At 35.0% G+C, this 20,213-nt stretch overlaps 1 protein-coding gene across 6 annotated transcripts in view; it reads left to right on the top strand.

Moving 5' to 3' along the window:
* The window catches only part of RABGAP1 (RAB GTPase activating protein 1), a 167,261-nt gene that overhangs the window by 74,018 nt on the left and 73,030 nt on the right, over nt 1-20,213 (top strand). For all 6 annotated transcript variants that reach the window (XR_005365013.1, XR_005365011.1, XR_005365012.1 and 3 more), the window contains 2 exons: nt 1,583-1,676; nt 5,787-5,937. Coding sequence is in view for 3 of the 6 variants with exons in the window: in XM_038549425.1 (XP_038405353.1) it covers nt 1,583-1,676; nt 5,787-5,937 (245 nt within the window). In the remaining 3 variants the exon portion in view is untranslated. The remainder of the gene's footprint in view (nt 1-1,582; nt 1,677-5,786; nt 5,938-20,213) is intronic.

Raw genomic sequence — 20,213 nt, 5'->3', positions numbered from 1 at the left:
AAAACAGTGAAAGAAAATTTGATAAGACAGGTCTTCCTGATCTCTTTAAAGGAATTGTCATCTCTAGTACATTTTTTATAGCTGTTGTTCCCCCAAAGAGTTGTTGTATTGATATTTGAATGAGTAGAGAATTACTTGAGGCATCAGTAATTCAAATCAGCATTTGCCAATTTTGGCAAAATAGTGAATTTGGGAAAGTTTATCTTCTTGCCGTTGAGCCTTTCTCTTTTCTTTATTTATCCTATCTCCCATTTGTTCTCAAAGAGGTCTCACTTATATTCGGTCTGTGTCTTCCCTATCTCACCATCAAAACTGATACTAATGTCAAAGGTATTATAATGTAAAGAAGTAATAAGTATAATGGATTTCTGAGTTATCGCTAGTAGAGATGCAAATTCATGCTGTAATCATTAAAAGCACTAAGATTCAAACTTTGTTTAGGCAGATTAAGCCAAAAAACTTAGAAACAGAATTGGTGAGAACACTTGGAAATAAGTACTATTGTTCCCTAGTAGTGGAAATAAATTGTAGAACTGTTCTGGAAGGCAATTTGTCAGTAAGTTTCACAATCCTTAAAAGTATGCACTTTTTTTATCCCAGGAAGTCCACTTCTGGGCATATACCCAATGAAAACAAGAGTTACGTTCATCGTGATACTATTTGTAACAGAAAATTGAAAACTCCCCAAATGTCCAGCAAAAGAGGATTGACTATGTAAATATCTTAGCCCATGTTTCCTCTTTCATTGCACTTTTAAATTCCTCTCACAGGCCTTTATCAGTGTCACTTTTTTCACTGTCTTCATATCTTACAATCTTTAAATTCTTATTTGAATTTACTTTTCTTAATTATTAGAGTTAAATTTGAAATGACCTATTTTGGTCTTTTTTAATCTTTTTATGCTTTGTGTTTTAAATTAATGTATGCCACTGTAGAAAATTTAAAGTCCTAAAAACATAAAGGAGGAGGGAAAGAAATCATAGCTCCATCACTCAGAGACTATATTTGTTAAGACATTAATGTCTTAGCATAATTTATTCTAGTCTATTTTGATCATAAGATTTATTAGCTCCTGATATTTTTTTGTGTGGCATTTTGCCAGACTTAATGTAAACAGGTGTCATATGTATTTACATTTTAAACATGTATCATGTATCATAAGTTATTCAGCCTCCTTTTGCTGCTCTTCTATTGTTGGACACTTAAGTGGTTTGTAATTTTTTTTTTTAACTCTTGTAAACCAGACTGCTATATATTTTCATGGATAAAGCTGTTTGCTTTTGAAAAGGAAAAAGAAGATACCATATTTTGAGTCCTATCATTTTATAATAAAAATCTTTCTACTGCAGTTGACATAATGTGGACTCTATGGAAAGTGAAAGACAGAGATTACAGCAACATTCTACCTAGGACCATATTTATTTTCTTTGTATTTATATCTGTCTGCTAAAAGAGAGAACTAGAAATTATGACTTAATGCTCCCAGTAAAATCTTTCAAATTTGACTATTATGTTTTCATCCATTCTTCTGGCTAGCATAGCCACTTCTGTTATCCTTTTTTGTGTTTTTTGTTTATTAAAGATAATGATGAACCTCTCTTGAGTGGATTTGGTGATGTATCCAAAGAATGTGCAGGAAAAATTCTTGAAACATGGGGAGAACTGCTGTCAAAATGGTAAGTTAGAAGAGTTCTCCTTTTCATCTCTAATTCTCATTTTATGGGTAGGGTATCTTGCCCTAATTACAATATTCAATTTTGGAACCTATTATAAAAAGCAAAATATGAGGTTTGTGTTCTAGAATTTTTCTGTTCTTAGAGGTTTATAAAGATAAGTAGTAAATATCTGAAATCACCTTTCAGAATTTCAGAAACCTAATAAATTCTCGTTGCTGCAGAAAGTATTAATTCAAACATGGAACATATGGAGAGAATAAATTGGGGAAGAGCTCCTTTTTATTGATGCAGTTAGGAACTACTGACTGATTAAGATATATGCAACAAGACAGTACACAATAATCAGGGAAGTTTGGTGGATGCTCACACAATGCATAGAGCCACTGTAGAGACATCAGGTGGGATTTTTTCCTTATCTGTGTTATGTACCAAAGTGATGGAGCAGAGTGTTAGGAACATGCTAGTATATTGACTACTCTAGTAGTATAGTAGTAGCTAGTAGTATATGGACTACTCTAACAATTACTTTTCCTACTGATACTTGTAAAACTCAGGAAAGTTCTTCTTGAGAGAAATTCTCAGCTCAAGAGATAGCTTGACAACAATGTTAAGAAGCACTAACCTATAGACTATCTAGAAAGGATATACTACCTTCAGGTATTTACTAATGAAACCAGAGAGACTCTGGTAAGTCAGGTTGGTGAGACATTTATGTAGTTTCCTTTTTCCTTTCTCTAGGATGCTAGTATATGCTGGAGCAGGGGGTGAGGTGGAGCTTGGAAGTGATCTGAGCACTTCTCTATTTCTGACTTTCTGATTGTTAGGGTTATATAAGTTGCCCATGGGCTTGTTACTTTGGGGTCTGATTTTTCTCAGAAAATTTAACTGTTGAAGCCTTTCATTCTATTGTTAGAAAACTGTTTCAGCATTTAAAAATCTTTCATGTCCTTAAGGGATAGAACTACAAACGGGCATGCATCTGCTTCTAGCATTCTCACAGTGCTTTACACTTTGGTGAAACGTGCTCCACATTGGGAAATGTCAAATGTGTACAGGAGGAGAATGCAAACCAAAGCATGGTTTGTCTTTACACAAGTGGTTTTAATAAATGAACTCTGCAAAAGCTCCCCCCACCCTGATACAGTTCTCATTTATTTTTGATATTCCCTTAGCAGTCAGGAGACAAACCTGCTGATGCTCTCATCACAATTATATTTTCAGTTCAGTGAATTTGGATGTTTAGACTGCTGCTGGGAGGCATTTCATCTGTATAAAAAGGCTTCTGCTCTAAAATAGAAATGTAATTGAATCTTGACATGATTACATAATAGTATATTTAAAATCATTTAGATAAAGCATTTCGACTGTAGATTTTATTAGATGAACTCACCACCATTTTATACAATTGCTTGGAATTTGTTTTGTTACCAAATTTTATTCACTTATTCATTCAATTTATTCTATTCTATTCTATTCTATTCCTTTACTTATTGATATTATGTTTGTCTCTCACTTCCTCAAATACATTGATGGAGTTTATATGTTTCTTTAGGGTGTTTAAAACTATTTTTTGCTAGTTTGAGTCATGTCTTCAGAAATAATAATAGTTTGTTTCTCTTCTTTAATTCATTTCATCTTTTTTCCCCATCATTATTATATGTGTTCTGTAGGTAGGAGACGTTGCAATATCATGGAATTTTAGAGCCTAGTAGACCTACTTCTCCTACTTCTAAGCTCTATGGTCTTGGGCAAGTCACTTAACTCTTCTTAGCTATTTCTTCATTTACAAAATACACAGGTCTCTAAAATTACCATTCAAGATTACTGTGAATTAAAAATAATGTTTTTTTACTAATACAGTAAGAATTAATGAATTTACTATGCTAGGCATTGTGCTAAGCTGTTTATAACAGCCTTATGAACTAGTATCCATTTATAAAGATGAGGAAACGGTCTCAGAACACCTAACTCTGGGAAATGAACAAGGGGTAGTGGAAGGGGAGGTGAGTGGGGGGTTGGGGTGACTGAATGATGGGCAATGAGGGGGGGCACTTGGCGGGATGAGCACTGGGTGTTATGCTATATGTTGGCAAATTGAACTCCAATAAAAAAATTAAAAAAAAAAAAAGGAAACGGTCTCAGAGATTTAGTCAGCAATTCTAGTTAGTAAATGACAGACCTAGAATTTTTAACACAGTCAAGTCTAAGCCTAAAGTTGGTTTATTTAATTCCACATTAGATTTTAGTGGCAGTATTAGTAATAATACCTTTGAGCTCTAATTCTTCAAGTTCATTTTTATGTGACTCTTAGTGGATTAGAGAACTAATGTTGGTATAAAATCGTATGTTGAGGGTGGATAAAGTTAATACGATCAATGACATAAAATTATTTTCAGAATATCTTAATTTATATTTTTAATATAAAGTTAAGCTAGGATTAGCAGATAAACCTAGGATTGGGTTTTTTATTTGTTAAAGGGCCAGGTCTTAATACTTAGCCATAAATATATAGAGATCATAAATATTAGACTTTGTGTCCCAGTAGTCTCTGTCACAACTACCAACTCTGCTGTTGTAGTGGAAAGGCAGTCATAGACAATACATAAATGATTTTAAAAGGCTGTGTTTCAATAAAAGTTGATTTACAGAAGCAGGCCGTGGGCCAGATTTGGCCCACAGACCACAGTGCACCAGTCTTTACATTTAAAGGCTTTTTGTTCTTTCTGCTCCTAACCCTTCAACTTTGATATAATTTTTTTCCAAGTAAAGATAAAACTATCTTTGAATTTTTAATAGCTACCACATTAGAGTACTAGCATCACAGAATTAACCATTTTTAATGGTACTGTGCATTATTCTTCAGAATTCTGGGGACATTTTGAGAAAGGTCTGAGTCCTTTTTGTATTTTGAGAGTAGTCATTTTGTATCAGTAACTTCTGTTTAAATCTTATATTCACAGAAGCCTTTCCAGGTCAGGATCATGCTTTATTGACTCAGTAATGGTGGCTTTCAAAACACAAAGCAGCCAGGATATCCAACAGAGCAGAGCGTTCATTGATCCTAGAGTTGAGGACTATCTGAGTCCTTTAATTGCCTTCCCTGATCTTCTTTCTCTTTCTGTAAAACTGGAGATACTACCTACCTCAGATGGTTGTGAAGATCAAATATGATTATATGCAAAGCACTTTATAAATTGGTACCAACATTTCAAGATAAGTTTTTTGCCCCCATTTTATAGATTAGATAAATGAAGCTCAGAGATTTAATAATTTGTTTTGATGTTATAATGCTATAGTAGAAACTTTCTTACCCATCATAGTCATTCATAAATGTTCCCTGAATCAAGGTATCCTAAAAACCACTCAAAACTTTATTTTTATATTTATTTTAAATATTTATTTTAACTTAGAATGTATAAATACACATTTCACTTGTGAATTTTGATGCAGGGCCAAGCCCTTATCTTTGACTATGTGTGTGCTAATTGGAATTTTGCTTTGTTTTTCTTACATAAGACACAACCATGAAGATATAGTTTCTAGTTTTGATTTTTATTTAAAAAGTTAGAGCAGGGACGCTTGGGTGGCTCAGTGGTTGAGCATCTGCCTATGGCTCAGAGCGTGATCCCTGAGTCCTGGGATCAAGTTCCATGTCAGTCTTCCTGCATGAAGCCTGCTTCTCCCTCTGCCTATGTCTCTGCCTCTCTCTGTGTGTCTCTCATGAATAAATAAATAAATATTTTTTTTAAAAATTAGAGCAATAATTTAAAGATATTTATGAAACAGTTGGACTGCACAATTCTTACCTCCACCCAATCATTTAGTTATCTTGGCCACATCTAATTCAACAGCTTTATTTTTTTTTCTTTATTAGTATGTTACCTTTATTAGGTACATATAATTTAGTCTAGTTTTCATAAAAAGTAACACTGTTTAGGAGTGCCTGGCTGGCTCAGTCAGTGGAGCATGCGACTCTTGATCTCAGGGTTGTCAGTTTGAGCCCCACGTTGGGTGTAGAGATTACTTAAAAATAACATCTTTTTAAAAAATAACAACACTCTTTAGAGAATCTTTCTTTAATCCACTTACAGATTATGGCTTTATTTTTAGGCATCTCAATTTAAGTGTGAGACCGAAGCAGTTGTCATCCTTAGTAAGAAGTGGTGTTCCTGAAGCTCTGCGAGGAGAAGTCTGGCAGCTACTAGCAGGTTGTCACAACAATGATCACCTAGTAGAAAAATACCGAATCCTCATTACAAAGGTAAGGGGCTGATAATTCAGCTTTAGCATTAATCATTTTAGAAATTTGTTAAGAAAATATCACTGTGGCTATTTGATTTCAAGGAACTTTTTATAATTCCTTTATCTAATATAAGAATAGAACCTTTATATACTCTTCCAGCCCAGAGTTGTTTCTAGTGTTGGCATAGAAGAGAAGAAAGGTTTTCTTCCTTGATTGGCTTCACCTCAGAGACAAAGGATGGCCTCTATTTATTGTGTATCTAATCTGTTTTGAATGTGATTGTATTTGTGGTCAGATCATTTATGCTATACAGTATGAAAAGCTTTCTTTTGTTTATTTTAATTGTTTTCACACTTTACAGAAATGTGTTCTTTGTAGGTAAGGTCTGGTTCTACTTTCTACAATTGGAAAAACATGATTTTATTCTCTTTAGGTGTATTCCCTTTGAGTTCATTCCTCTGAAATGAAGATTCTTATTTTTTATAGTATCTCCTCCCTCCTCAAGTTCATGCATTCCTCAAGGTTTTGCAAGCAAAGCAACAGAAGTATTCTTTGTACAGCATACAAGAATTGAAAGTAATTTTCTTCAAGATTAGATGATGCTTTGTGCCTTTGTGCCCATCTCATTGGTTTTAAGTTTTTGTTTTCTCGCATTCTTAAATTATTTATCTTTGGAAAGCAGTTTCTCCAGTCCCAGACCTAGGTTCTGAATGAATTGCTCAGAACCCTTAATAAATAAAACTTAAGCATATCTCAGTGTGAGAAAAGGTAGGTTTCTATTAAACCTTTTATTTCTATTTCTATTTCTATTTCTATTTCTATTTCTATTTCTATTTCTATTAAAACCTTAGATGAATAGTATCTCCATAAAACTGTTACTTTAAAAAACCCTTATAGGGGAAGAATAGCATTTGAACATGAAATTTGACCTTTTCTCATCAGAAAATAGCTTAACTTGATCAAAATATTGGTGTTCTTCTCATCATTTTATTTGTAGACAGATTTTTTTTTCTTTCAAGAATATTCTGATTCCCTCTGTCAAGTTGCTATAATTATTCAAACAGCATTTATTGAGTGTCCATTACAACCACAGTGCAAGAGCTCAGAGGTGAAACACAAAGCAATGATTTGTCATTACAATAGACAAAAGTCATATGGTGGTCTGAAATCACAGTGAGAACAAAGGAATGATTAATTCAGCCTGGGAGAACAGGAGAGTCTTTATCAGTAATGTAACATTTAAGACCAGTTCCAGAAAAGAGCTCCCCAGCCCTGGAAGGATGGAAGAGCATTGTACTTGTAGTATGAATGGAGACATAGCTATAGGTCTAGCTAGCAAAGGTACACCTACTTGGGTGTAACTTTTTTTCTACTGCTGACAGATTATATTTTGGATACATGATTCTCAGTTGTAGCTCTGTCTTTCCAGTTCTTCTTATGCAGTCCTCTGAAACATTTGGTTGAAAATTATTTCTTAAATGGTTTTGGTGTAGTTTTTCAAGACAAATAAATTAAAGATATGAAGTATCCTGGTTTTCTGGTTCCATGAAAATGGTGTTTAACCTGGTAGTTATATGATGTGTAAAAGATCGTTTTAGTAACAAAATCTAGTATATTTGATTAATGTTTTATATATGCTGGTGTCATGTGGTTTTTATTTCACATTAAACTTTAATATGGGGGATCCCTGGGTGGCGCAGCGGTTTGGCGCCTGCCTTTGGCCCAGGGTGGGATCCTGGAGACCGAGGATCGAGTCGCACGTCGGGCTCCCTGCATGGAGCCTGCTTCTCTCTCTGCCTGTCTCTCTCTCTCTCTCTCTATGTTTATCATGAATAAATAAATAAATAAAATCTTAAAAAAAATAAACTTTATTATGCAGCTGGCTTAAAAAGATTTCTCAGGGATGTGTAATTGTTTAAATTGCTGGTAGATGATCAGAAAATACAAATTATTTAACCATCATAATATTGGTGAATGCTTTTTGTTTTACACTGCAGCGTTATTTAATATAAGTTGGATTTTCTTTTCAGCCTTCCTGGAAATAATAGTTATTATTGTATAGGAATGGTACTTGGCATTTTAAATTTTGTTCTGAAATTTTTTTTAAGGGAAAAACTACTTTAAAATTCTTTTAATTTATTTTCACAGCAAGGTATAATTTACATAGGCTAAAATACACAATTTTGAAGCATACAACTCTCATATTTTACATATAATACACTGCTGTGACTACTACTAAGAGGAAGAATATATCCAACACCCCAAAAAGTTATTTCTGTCTCATTCTAGTCATAACCACCCCTTCTCCACCCTTTAATAACCGTTATTCTAACTCTTCCCTTCCTATCATTGGTTTTGATTTTTCCTGAACTACATTTAAATGCAATCATATAGTCATGCAGCATATACTTGTTTATATGTGACTTCTTTTGCTCATCTATTTTGGGAGTGTATCAGGAGCTCGTATTCATTTTTTTGTTTTCATGTTTTTTAATTGCTGAGAGTATTCCATTGTATGAATAAACCTTACTTGAAAAAATCTATTTAGCTGTTATAGATGTTTGGTTTTGCTTTGTTCTTTTCCAATTTTAGCTGTTATGAGCAAACCTGCTATGAGCATTCTAGTACTTAGCAAATATTATGCTCTGAGTTTGTCTCCATCAAAATTCATGTGGTGAAATTTAATTTCCAAAGAGATAGTATTAGGAGGTGGAGCCTTGGGATCCCTGGGTGGCGCAGCGGTTTGGCGCCTGCCTTTGGCCCAGGGCGCGATCCTGGAGACCCGGGATCGAATCCCACATCAGGCTCCCGGTGCATGGAGCCTGCTTCTCCCTCTGCCTATGTCTCTGCCTCTCTCTCTCTCTCTGTGACTATCATAAATAAATAAAAATTAAAAAAAAAAAAAAAAAGAGGTGGAGCCTTTGGGAGGTGATTAGGTCATAAGGACAGAGCTCTCATTATAGCAATTAGCACCCTTATAAAAGATGGTCCAAGAAGATCCCTCATCACTTTCCATTATTTGAGGACACAATAAGAAGTCAATAATCTGGGATCCCTGGGTGGCGCAGTGGTTTAGCGCCTGTCTTTGGCCCGGGGCGCGATCCTGGAGATCTGGGATCGAATCCCACATCAGGCTCCCGGTGCATGGAGCCTGCTTCTCCCTCTGCCTATGTCTCTGCCTCTCTCTCTCTCTCTCTGTGACTATCATAATAAATTTAAAAAAAAATTAAAAAAAAAAAAGAAGTCAATAATCTGCAGTGAAGGAGAGAGTCTTCATCAGATCCCAACCATGTTAATATCCTGATTTTGGATTTCTAGCCTCCAGAACTGTGAGCATTAAATTTCTGCTGTTTTTAAGCCGTTTTAAGTCTGTGGTATTTTGTTATAGCAGTCCAAATAGACTAAAACAGCAGGATATTAGTATACATATATATAGACAATAATATTTACCTATGTATCTGTATTACTAGCTTCTAGAAGTTTTTAATTCTTGACATGGGCTCTTTGTCAGATACATTGTTTATGTTCTGAAATTTCACATGTGATATTACTTTAGAGGTTTTTTATTTTATTTTATTTTTTAAGATTTTATTTATTTATTCATGAGAGACACACACACACACAGAGAGAGAGGCAGAAATACAGGCAGAGGGAGAAGCAGGCTCCATGCAGGGAGCCTGATGGGGGACTTGATCCCAGGACCCTGGGATCACAACCTGGGCCGAAGGCAGATGCTCAACCACTGAGCTACCCAGGCGTCCCTAGAGGGTTTTTTTTTTTTTTTTAGCTTAGCTTCTTCAAAGACTCAATTTAAGGCAGGAAGCAGTGCCTTGATTAATAATGTGAATTCCCCCTAAAAATTAACTTACACACAAAACTACTGAATGTCCTCATCATCATCTTGCTTTAATTCTCAAGCTTGTCTTATAAGGGGATATATGTAGGATTTTTTCCATGTATAAATGACCTTTTAGTAATAGAAAATACCTAAGTATATATTTCTTTAAGGGTTTTTCTTTTTAAAGAATTATTTATTTATTTGAGAGAGAGAGAACATGCAGAGGGAGGAGAGGTAAAGGGGAGAGGGAGAATCTCCAGCAGACACTCTGCTGAACAAGGAGTCTGGCATGGGGCTCCATCCTAGAACTCCTGAGATCATGACCTGAGTCAAAATCAAGAGTTGGATGCTTAACCAACGGAGCCACCCAGGTGCCCTGTTTATTTCTAAAAGTAGTAGAATTCAGAGGTACTTCCCCCCCCCCTTTTTTTTTTGTTTGTTTCTTTTGAGGGTTTTTTTTTTGTTATTTTCATCTCAAGAAGAGAAAAAAATATAATAGTAATAGGTGCCCCTATTGAACATGTGTCACATGCAGAATTGAGCACTTTAAAGCCATTATGTCATTAACCTAAGACAATCCCATGAAGTGGTAATTACTATTTCCGTTTTAGAAAGGAAGAAACAGGTTCAGTGAAGCTTAGTAATTTGCTTAGAATAATTTAGCAGGTAGATATATGAGGGAAGCAGAACTTGAACTCAGGAACAATTCCAGAGCTGGTTCTTTTGTATATTCTACTTGTCTATCCTTGAACTTATATAAAAATTTCTTTATGCAGCCATGTATGTATTAATAAGGAATTTCATGTGGACACATAAACATACTTGTTTTTATGTGTAGATTTTTAATCAGTTACTCTTCTATTGGTAGGCATTTAATTTGTTTCCAGATTTAACCTCTTTATTTTTTTTTAAAGATTTTATTTATTTGTTCATGAGAGACACACAGAGAGGGAGACAGAGACACAGGCAGAGGGAGAAGCAGGCTCCATGAAGGGAGCCTGACTTGGGATTTGATCCTGGGTCTCCAGGATCATGCCCTGGGCTGAAGGCGGCGCTAACCCGCTGAGCCACCCAGGCTGCCCTTAACCTCTTTATTTATTTTTTAAAATTTTTATTTATTTATGATAGTCACACAGAGAGAGAGAGAGAGAGGCAGAGACACAGGCAGAGACACAGGCAGAGGGAGAAGCAGGCTCCATGCACTGGGAGCCTGACGTGAGATTCGATCCCGGGTCTCCAGGATCACGCCCTGGGCCAAAGGCAGGCGCTAAACCGCTGCGCCACCCAGGGATCCCCTGCCCTTAACCTCTTTAAATAGTGTTTTACTAAAACATCGTTATATGTGTTCTAAATCTTTTACTTTTATGGAGTAGTCTCAGTAGTATGATTGCTGGATCAAAGGGTAACATGTTTTTTAAGCCGATTAATTTTTATATTTAATTTTCTTATATCAAGTTTGGTTCTCTGAAAGGCTGTTATAATTCATAATTCACCAACAGTGTAGCAAAATATCTGTAGCCCCATATCCCAAATAGTATTAGTTATCAGTAACTGTATTTAACTTTTTGTTCTCAGTCGATATAAGTGATACCAGCATATCTTTGGTTTGTAGTTCTCTACCAGTAATTTTGAGGGATTTGCTCTTCTGTGAGTTAACCTCTTCATCTTTATTAAACGTAAAATCTCAAAGCCAAGAAAAACATTTAAATAAAAATTATTTACCAAAAAGAGAACTCTCTATATTATGTACATTAATCCTTTAATTCCTTATTGACTTTATTGATAGTGTCATGCCATACAAAATGTTTTCAGTTTTTATGTAGAAAATTGTCTTAAGGTCTCTCCTACCTTTAAGTTTTATAAGTGCAGTTTGTAATATTTTCTTGCAAGATTTTTATTGTATTTGTTATATATTTATATCTTTAATCCATCTGGAATTTATTTTTGTACGTGGCAGCCCAATTTTACTTTTTCCCAAATAGATAACCAGTTGTGCTAGTCCTGTTTTCCTACTGAATAGAACTATCATCTTTGTTAGATCTTAAATTCATTCATATACTGAGATTGAGTTCTAGATTTTTCTGTTTATTGATCTATTTGTGTATGACTTTTCCAATACTGTTTTGGTTAAAGAGGCTTCAAGTTATGTTCTGACACCTGGTAAAGAAAATCCTTTTTTCACTATTTCTTATTTTTCTTGTCTATTCTTGCCTATTTAATCTTCCTTATAAACCTGAAAATCATTTTCTTCGATCTCACCATCACCTCCCTATTATAAAGTTCCATAAGTATTCTGATTTGAATTTTGTTTTATTTACATATTTATTTAGGCTATAAATTACGTTGTTATAGTATCTTTACATCTAAGAGTATGATATGTCTTGCTATTTGTTCAGATCTCATTTTATATCTGTTAAAGACTTCAGAGGGCAGCCCAGTGGCTCAGCGGTTTAACACCGCCTTCAGCCCAGGGCCTGATCCTGGAGGCTCAGAATCTGGTCCCACGTCGGGCTCCCTGCATGGAGCCTGCTTCTCTCTCTGCCTGTTTCTCTGCCTCTCTCTCTCTCTCTCTCTCTCTCTCTCTCTCGGTTTCTCTCATGAGTAAATAAATAAAATCTTAAAAAAACTTATTAAAAAAAAAAGACTTCAGAGTTACCTTCATTTATGTCTTATATGTCTTTTTTGGTTAAGTTTATTCCTAAGAATTATCCTAGAGTGTTCTTGCTATTGCAAATGGGGTATTTTTTCCCAATTTTTATTTCAGGATGCTAATTGCTACAAAAGAAAATAGACATTGGGGTTGTTGTGTTTTGTTTTTAATTCTCTATCCATCTGCTTCTTGATATTTTGATTAGTTCTCCTAATTTTATACTAGCACCTTTTGAAATTTTCAGGTATGTAATTATATCAGCACCAAAAACAGTTGTAATTCTTTTTTTCATAGTTTATGCAGACTATTAAATTTTCTTTGTTTTGTTTATATGTTAGAAACATTAAGATGATGTTAAGTGATAATGGTGATAACTAGCATCCTTATTGAGTTTCTGATTTTAATTAAGGTGGCTTTAGTTTTTTTAATCTTTTGGAAGGCGTGCTATTCATTTTTGTTTTTTTGTAAGTAATTTTTGTTACATGTAAGTGATTTTCTTCCATTCCTGGCTTTGAGATTTTATTAGGAATTTTTACTAAATTTTATCAAGTTTTTTTTTAGCCCCTAATGTGATTTTTACAAATTTGGAGTAGATACATAATCTATCCACATTATGAAAGACTACTTGATATTGAACTTGGCTTTATGGAATACATTTTTACAGACCAAAGACTCCTAAATTCTTTTTCTATTCTTTTTAGCCTTTGACCAAAGGCTAGTCAAAGTCTCTAGATAGAACTTCTCAGATACATTGGGGAGGATCCCTAGTAAATAAGCCACAGGGACTCCCATGGCCTGTCTTACCCCAGTTGTAAGACGTACAGCTCTTTGGGTCTGGTGAATCAAATAAATTGCATTTGACAATGAATAGAAAAAGAGACGCTTTCTGATCTCCAGTCTCCAGAATCAGCCTCTGGTCCTTCCTTTTGGTTATTTTTCATCTTTTATGTCAGCGACGCGCTCTGGTTTGTTTGCTTGCTTGCTTAGTAGCAAAGATTTATGTCAGAGTTGCTTCCTTAATGGATCTTTTTAATAAAAAAATAATGAAATAACAACATATTCTGATGATTCTCATTCTTGTCATCCAGTCAGCCTTGTGTTTTCTGAAACCTGTTTGCCTTTGTTTCTGTAGTGGTTTTATTGATAAACTTCAGTGATAGAATCTTTTTGTCATGAATTTCAAGTTTTTATCCAAAATCTTAACTAATGACAAGTCATATAACCAATACTTACATTTTTAATTGTTCATCCAAGGAAAGTCCTAGAGGCCCAGTTATAGTTTACCAGTGTGGAAAAATAATTTAAATATCTAATTATAATTTCATTATTATGCAGATTGTTTTGGTTTTAATGAGAAATATCTAGTAGATTTGATAATAGTCAAAGATTCATTCAATAACACATAATCATAGAACCTGCCTGTGGATACCAAACCAAAACGGAGTCAATTTAGCAGAAAGAGCACTGGACATAGAGTTAGAAAGCATGAGTACAAGTCTCAGCTTTGCCACTAGCTTACTGAACTTAAATGACTTCTGCACTTGTGGCCGTACATTTCCTCTTCTCTGAAATGAGGTTGGTAAGTAAATGGTTGATCTTCCTTTAAGCTTAAACATAATCGACAATTAGATATGTAACGTGTTTGAGTCCTAACCCCCAAAATAGCCTGTGAATCTACTGTGTCACAACTGAATACTCTTGCTATCTAATTGTATAGGAAAATAGATTTTGAGTACATTTTTAAGAACTATATCGTGTGCTTCTATATAGCAGTTGCTGTAGTCAGTCTGCTACAGATTGAATGTTTCACCCTAAAATTCATATGTTGATATCAACCCCTATAATGTGATGGTATTTGAAGGTGGGCCTTTGGGAGGTTACTAGGTCGAAAGAGAGCAACCCTCATGAATGTGACTAATATCTTTATTAAAAAGACCACAAAAAAAATAAATAAATAAATAAATAAATAAATAAATAAATAAATAAATAAATAAATAAATAAATAAAAAATAAAAAGACCACAGATTGCTCCCTTGCCTCTTCTACCGTATGAGGACATAGCAATAGATGGCCATGGGTCCTCATGAGACAACAAATCTGCCAACACCTTGATTTTATACTTCCTAACCTCTAGAACTGCATAAAATGTCTGTCCTTTATAAGTCATTCAGTCTGGTATTTTTGTTATAACAGCCTGAATGGACTAAGACAAGTTTTCTTCAAATTGTTATTTGTGAAAATAATATCAACTCTCCATATCCCATCTCTGTAATGTCATGCCCCCTCTATTGAGTTTCTGTAAGTCCTATATGTCAAAGGAGTTCTAAAGGTTTCCTGAATTACAAGACTGGAAACATAATACGCTTGATCATATTAAAAAATCTGATATTTGAACATTTTTGATCTGCAGATAGGCAACTTCATATGCAGCAACCTAATAATTAAATAGGGAATTAAACAGTTTCTATATTAGGGTTTTTTTTTTTTTTTTTTTTTTTTTTTTTATATTAGGGTTTTACTTGAAACATCTTCCCGTCTAAAAGCAGAAGTGGCTGTTTGTCTTATTAGGAATTTGTTATTTAGTTAGCAATAAATACCTTTGAAAGCCTGCTTTAATGTCAGCCTTGTGCTAGGTTTCATGGATATGCCCATGAATAAAATGTACCTGCTCCCTAGTTTGAGAAAAACTATAGTCTAATGAGGGAAATAAACAATTAACCATTTATAATAAAATTATATAAGACTTACAGAAGAGAAAATACATATTGCCATGTGGCATGTAACAAGAACGTCTCATCTAAGGATTCAAAATCGTCTCTTGTTCAGAAATTATTTAGGAAAAAAAAAGAAATTATTTAGGGAAGGGATTTTTGGGATGGGATAGGGTGCTGCATTGCATGTGTGATATTACAAGTCAGTGGGAAAAACATGTGCTCATGAGTGAAAGAGAGCTTGACAATTTCATAGAATGTGAAAGGAAATAAGGCCAGAAAAGATAGGTAAGGGCTGAATCTTCGAAAGCTTAAATAAGGCATATTTGAGATTTTTGGCAATAGAAAGTCATTGAAACATTTTAAGCAAACAGATCATATATTCAGGTTTAGAAGGCACTTTGCAAAGTGGATTAAAGTATATATCTAAAGGCAAATTGTCTTGATTCAGACCCTTTTTCCTACTGTATTTAAGCCATTGACATTGGGCAATTTAACATTAGACTTTTGTTTCCTTATCTGTAAAATGAGATGATAATGGTAACTTATTTGTAGAGTTGTTAGACTGAATGTAGATAATGCATGAAAACACTAGGTAGAATTTTAACACATAGTAAATATAAATTATTGCTTATTGATTGTTATTGTTTTTTTTGTTTAAGATTTATTCATGAGAGACACAGAGAGAGGCAGAAACATATGCAGAGGGAGAAGCAGGCTCCCTCCGGGGAGCCTGATGCGGGACTTGATCCCAGTACCCCGGGATCACGCCCTGAGCCCAAGGCAGACACTCACCCAACTGAACTTATCCAAGCACCCTTAGTGTTATTATTTGTATTATCTTATTAGTTTTATTTTATTTTTTTTTAAAGAAAGCTATTGAAAGTAGTTTATTTATTTATTTTTTATTTATTTATGATAGTCACACAGAGAGAGAGAGAGGCAGAGACCTAGGCAGAGGGAGAAGCAAGCTCCATGCACCAGGAGCCCGACGTGGGATTCGATCCCGGGTCTCCAGGATCGCGCCCTGGGCCAAAGGCAGGCGCCAAACCGCTGCGCCACCCAGGGATCCCTATCTTATTAGTTTTAGAATGGTCATTCCAGTTACTTGAGGTTGAATGGAGTAAGATTAATTGAACTAAAACCTGTTAGTAACTTAGACAAGAGATGGTTGTGACTTGGATGGGAGTAGTGCAGAACAGATAGAGAAAGATACTATTTGAGAAATAGTATCAGAAATAGTTGGCACTTGGTGACTGAGTGAATGTGGGATATGAGGAAAGAGTAAAAGACGAGTCAAAAGACCTCAGGTTGGTTGTGGAATGACATTGATACAAATACATCCCTGTCAGCTGCACTAAAAATCTTATGTTAATTAAATAAATCTACACTTAAAAGCTCATTTTTACTGAATAATAAGTGGATAATGCCCAAAAGTGAATCTTAGAAATTTGAAGGACAGAGAATGATTCTTTCTTCTCTTTAATAATTAAGCCACTGAATAGGTGGAGAGAATAAATATAATTTGAACAGTCATTTCCCTTTTTTGTTTCATGTTTCCTCTTTTTGTATTTCCTTTTTAGTTCTGTTACTTTGTTTTCATTTTTTCATATTAAGTTGAGCCATATAGAAGTTGCCAATTTTGTAGATCAGAAAATATTTAACCAGAAGTGAAATGGTTAAATATTGACCATTTTACATGGTTCATTATATTCTCATTCTGTAAGAATTTTTAACCAGGGTTCTGAAGGCCCATTTTGAGTTAGATTGAGCATCAAAGCCTGTCTGAAAGAATGTTGCTGTTATGGCATAAAAACAGGTAAAACTGAGCCCCATAAAGTAGGTGATGTAAACCTGGCATCATTCATTCAGTGTGGCTCTGGGAGGACATCTTGTAGCCAGAGTGTTTTTCAGCTTTACCAAAAGAGACATGTTATATATTATTTTGGCTGTTTTTTTAAACCTGATTATAAAAATGGTACTGTTGACCCTTGACCAACATGCAGATTAGGGGCGATGACCCCACACACATTTGAAAATCCATATACAACTTTTGACTCCCCCAGAAATTCACTATTAATAGCTTCCTGCTGCTGGAGGCCTTACCAATAACATAAACAGTTAATTAGCATTGTATTTTATTATATTAAATACTGTATTCTTAAAGTAAGGTAGAGAAAAAAATCATAATAGAAAATACATTTATGGTACTGTACTATTTGTCAAAAAAAATCCACTTATAAGTGGACCCATGTAGTTTAAACCGATATTATTTAAGGGTCATCTATACAAAGAAATTGGGAAATTCAGAAAATACAGAAAAATGTTTAAAAAAATTGTAATCCGGGATCCCTGGGTGGCGCAGCAGTTTAGCGCCTGCCTTTGGCCCAGGGCGCGATCCCGGAGATCTGGGATCGAGTCCCACGTCGGGCTCCTGGTGCATGGAGCCTGCTTCTCCCTCTGCCTGTGTCTCTGCCTCTCTCTCTCTCTCTCTCTCACTGTGTGCCTATCATGAATAAAAAAAAAAAAAAAAATTAAAAAAAAAATTGTAATCCCATCCACTAAAAAGCGTCAATTTCCAGTGTGTTTCCTTCCAATGATATATACACAGAAATACTGTTTTTTACCAAAAAACACAAATACACCCTGAGATTGCATTATTTTAAAAAGGAAACGTGTAATGGATGGATCTAGCAAGTATTATGCTAAGCAAAATAAGTCAGAGATAGACAGATACCATACGATTTCACTCATGTAAAATTTAAGAAACAAGTGAGGAAAGGATTAGGATGGGGGTGCAAATCAGGAAACATACTTTTTACTATAGAGAACAAACTGATGGTCACCAGAGGTGGGAAAGGGGAGGCAGGGATAGGTTAAATAGGTGATGAACACCGAATGTTATATGGAAAGGTGAGTCACTATGCTGTACGACTAAAACTAATTTTACACTGTAAACTAACTGGAATTTAAATGAAAATTTTAAAGAAATAAAGGAAGTATATAGAGATTTTTTTAAAAGATGTATTTATTTATTTATTTTAGAGTGCAGAGGGGGAGGAACAGAGAGAAAAGAAGAGAGTCCCAAACCAACTCCACACTGAGCAGGGAGCCCAACCTGGGGCTTGATCTCATGACCCAAGATCATGACCTGAGCTGAAACCAAGAGTCAGTGACTTAACTGACTGAGCCACCCAGTTGCCACTGTATAGATTTTTTTTTTTGAAGACATAAATTTATTGCCATCTTACATCCTTAATAATTTGTTTCTTCTGAGGAAAATGCTTTTCTTTAATTTGAAACAAAACACTTAACTCTTGAATAATTTGATAAAGTGTGGCTTTTAAGATTTTTGTTGTTTTTGAGTTTTCTATATGAATATTTTAATTATAGCTCTGAGTGATTTTACTAAAATAGAAATGAAGTTGAAAGAATTATTATTATACTAGTGATAGTAATGTAACAGCTTGTATTTTTATTACATTTTGAATTCTTTCAAGTTGTTAACCAATGTAATGTCTTTTTTTTATATATATTTTTAAATTTTTATTTATTTATGATAGAGAGAGAGAGAGAGAGGCAGAGACACAGGCAGAGGGAGAAGCAGGCTCCATGCACCCGGAGCCCGATGTGGGATTCGATCCCGGGTCTCCAGGATCGCGCCCTGGGCCAAAGGCAGGCGCCAAACCGCTGCGCCACCCAGGGATCCCCTGTAATGTCTTTTTAAATCATAATAGGTGAGACACCGATATAGGAGAATAAGTCACATGACAAAATTCATGAGTAGTTAGAAAAGCTTGTACTACTGACTTTGGTGAGTGCTTTTTCTACTAATTAAACTATAAGAATCAATCCTTTTTTCATCCAGTATTAAGCACTCAAACAATGAGAATTCAAAAACAAATTTTATGGTAAATGTATACAATAGTGAGTAACCTGATTTGTCTGCGGGGGGGGCAGGGGGAGGGGGGCAAAGTGCGTGTGTGGGGGCGGTGTGGAGTAGTGAGATCAGGGGTACCTGGGTGGCTTAGTTGGTTAAGCATCTGCCTTCGACTTAGGTCATGATCCCAGAGTCCTATGTCTGTCTCCCTGCTCCATGGGAAGTCTGCTTCTCCCTCTGCCACACTGTCCCCACTAGTGTGCTCTCTGTTTCTCTGTCAAATAAATAAAATTCTAAAAAAAAATTATATATATATATAATTTTTATGTATATAAAATATATATATATATCAGATTGGAAAGGCACTAGGGAGCCATTGACTTTCTTGAACTATGTATATCATAGTAAAGCATATACTATTAGATGTTTAAGCAGAAATGAGCAGATCAGAAAAATGAACAAGACTGGAAGCCCAGACAATATTTAATGGTGGCCTACAGTATTAAGAACTAAATTGAGAGCTACTGTGGAAAGAGATCCCCAGGAATCTGGTAAGTAAGAAAGAATAGTACCTTGAGGGGAAGAGAGTGGTCAGTCAAGATGATTCCTAAGCCTCGATACCTGAATGCCTGGAAAAAATAAAAGAGTGTTGCAAAAGGATGAAAGAAGCCGATTTGTTGAGAAAAATATGTTTAATTTTGGACATATTGTGGGTAAAGTCACCCAGGTAGAAGATGTATAGACTAGCAGGCAAATTATAAATGAGAGAGAATGCTTAGGAGTTAGGGCTGGAAACGTAGGCAGAGAAATTATTAGTGTAGAGGGAATAATTGATGCTGTATCATCATTTGTTCTTTCTAGATACTTTTACTGCCTTACATATGTTTAGCTTCCATGTATTTGAGGAATGTCTGACAGCAAAGATCCAAATAACTGGTGTGTCTCAAAATTAGGCAGTCACAAAAAGGCACTTTAGAAATAAGAGGACCCCATCCTCAAGCAGTGCAGCATGGTTGGCAGAAAAACACAGACCACCTAGGGAAGGGTATTTTAGTTCTAGGAGAAGAAAGGGAATAAAGTTATATACCCACTATGTGCAAAGTATTGGTAAAGCCTTTTTTGTGTATACACTGTTTCCTTTATTTTGTAATAACTCTGTGAAATAGGGAGTATGATCCTCATTTTACGGATGATGAAACTGAGGGTGAGAGGCTT

The sequence above is a fragment of the Canis lupus genome, chromosome 9 (genome assembly GCF_011100685.1).
Source record: "Canis lupus familiaris isolate Mischka breed German Shepherd chromosome 9, alternate assembly UU_Cfam_GSD_1.0, whole genome shotgun sequence".
Classification (NCBI taxonomy): Eukaryota; Metazoa; Chordata; class Mammalia; order Carnivora; family Canidae; genus Canis; species Canis lupus.
The sequence above is the reverse complement of the archived record's forward strand: the minus strand, read 5'-3'. Positions and strand labels throughout refer to the sequence as shown.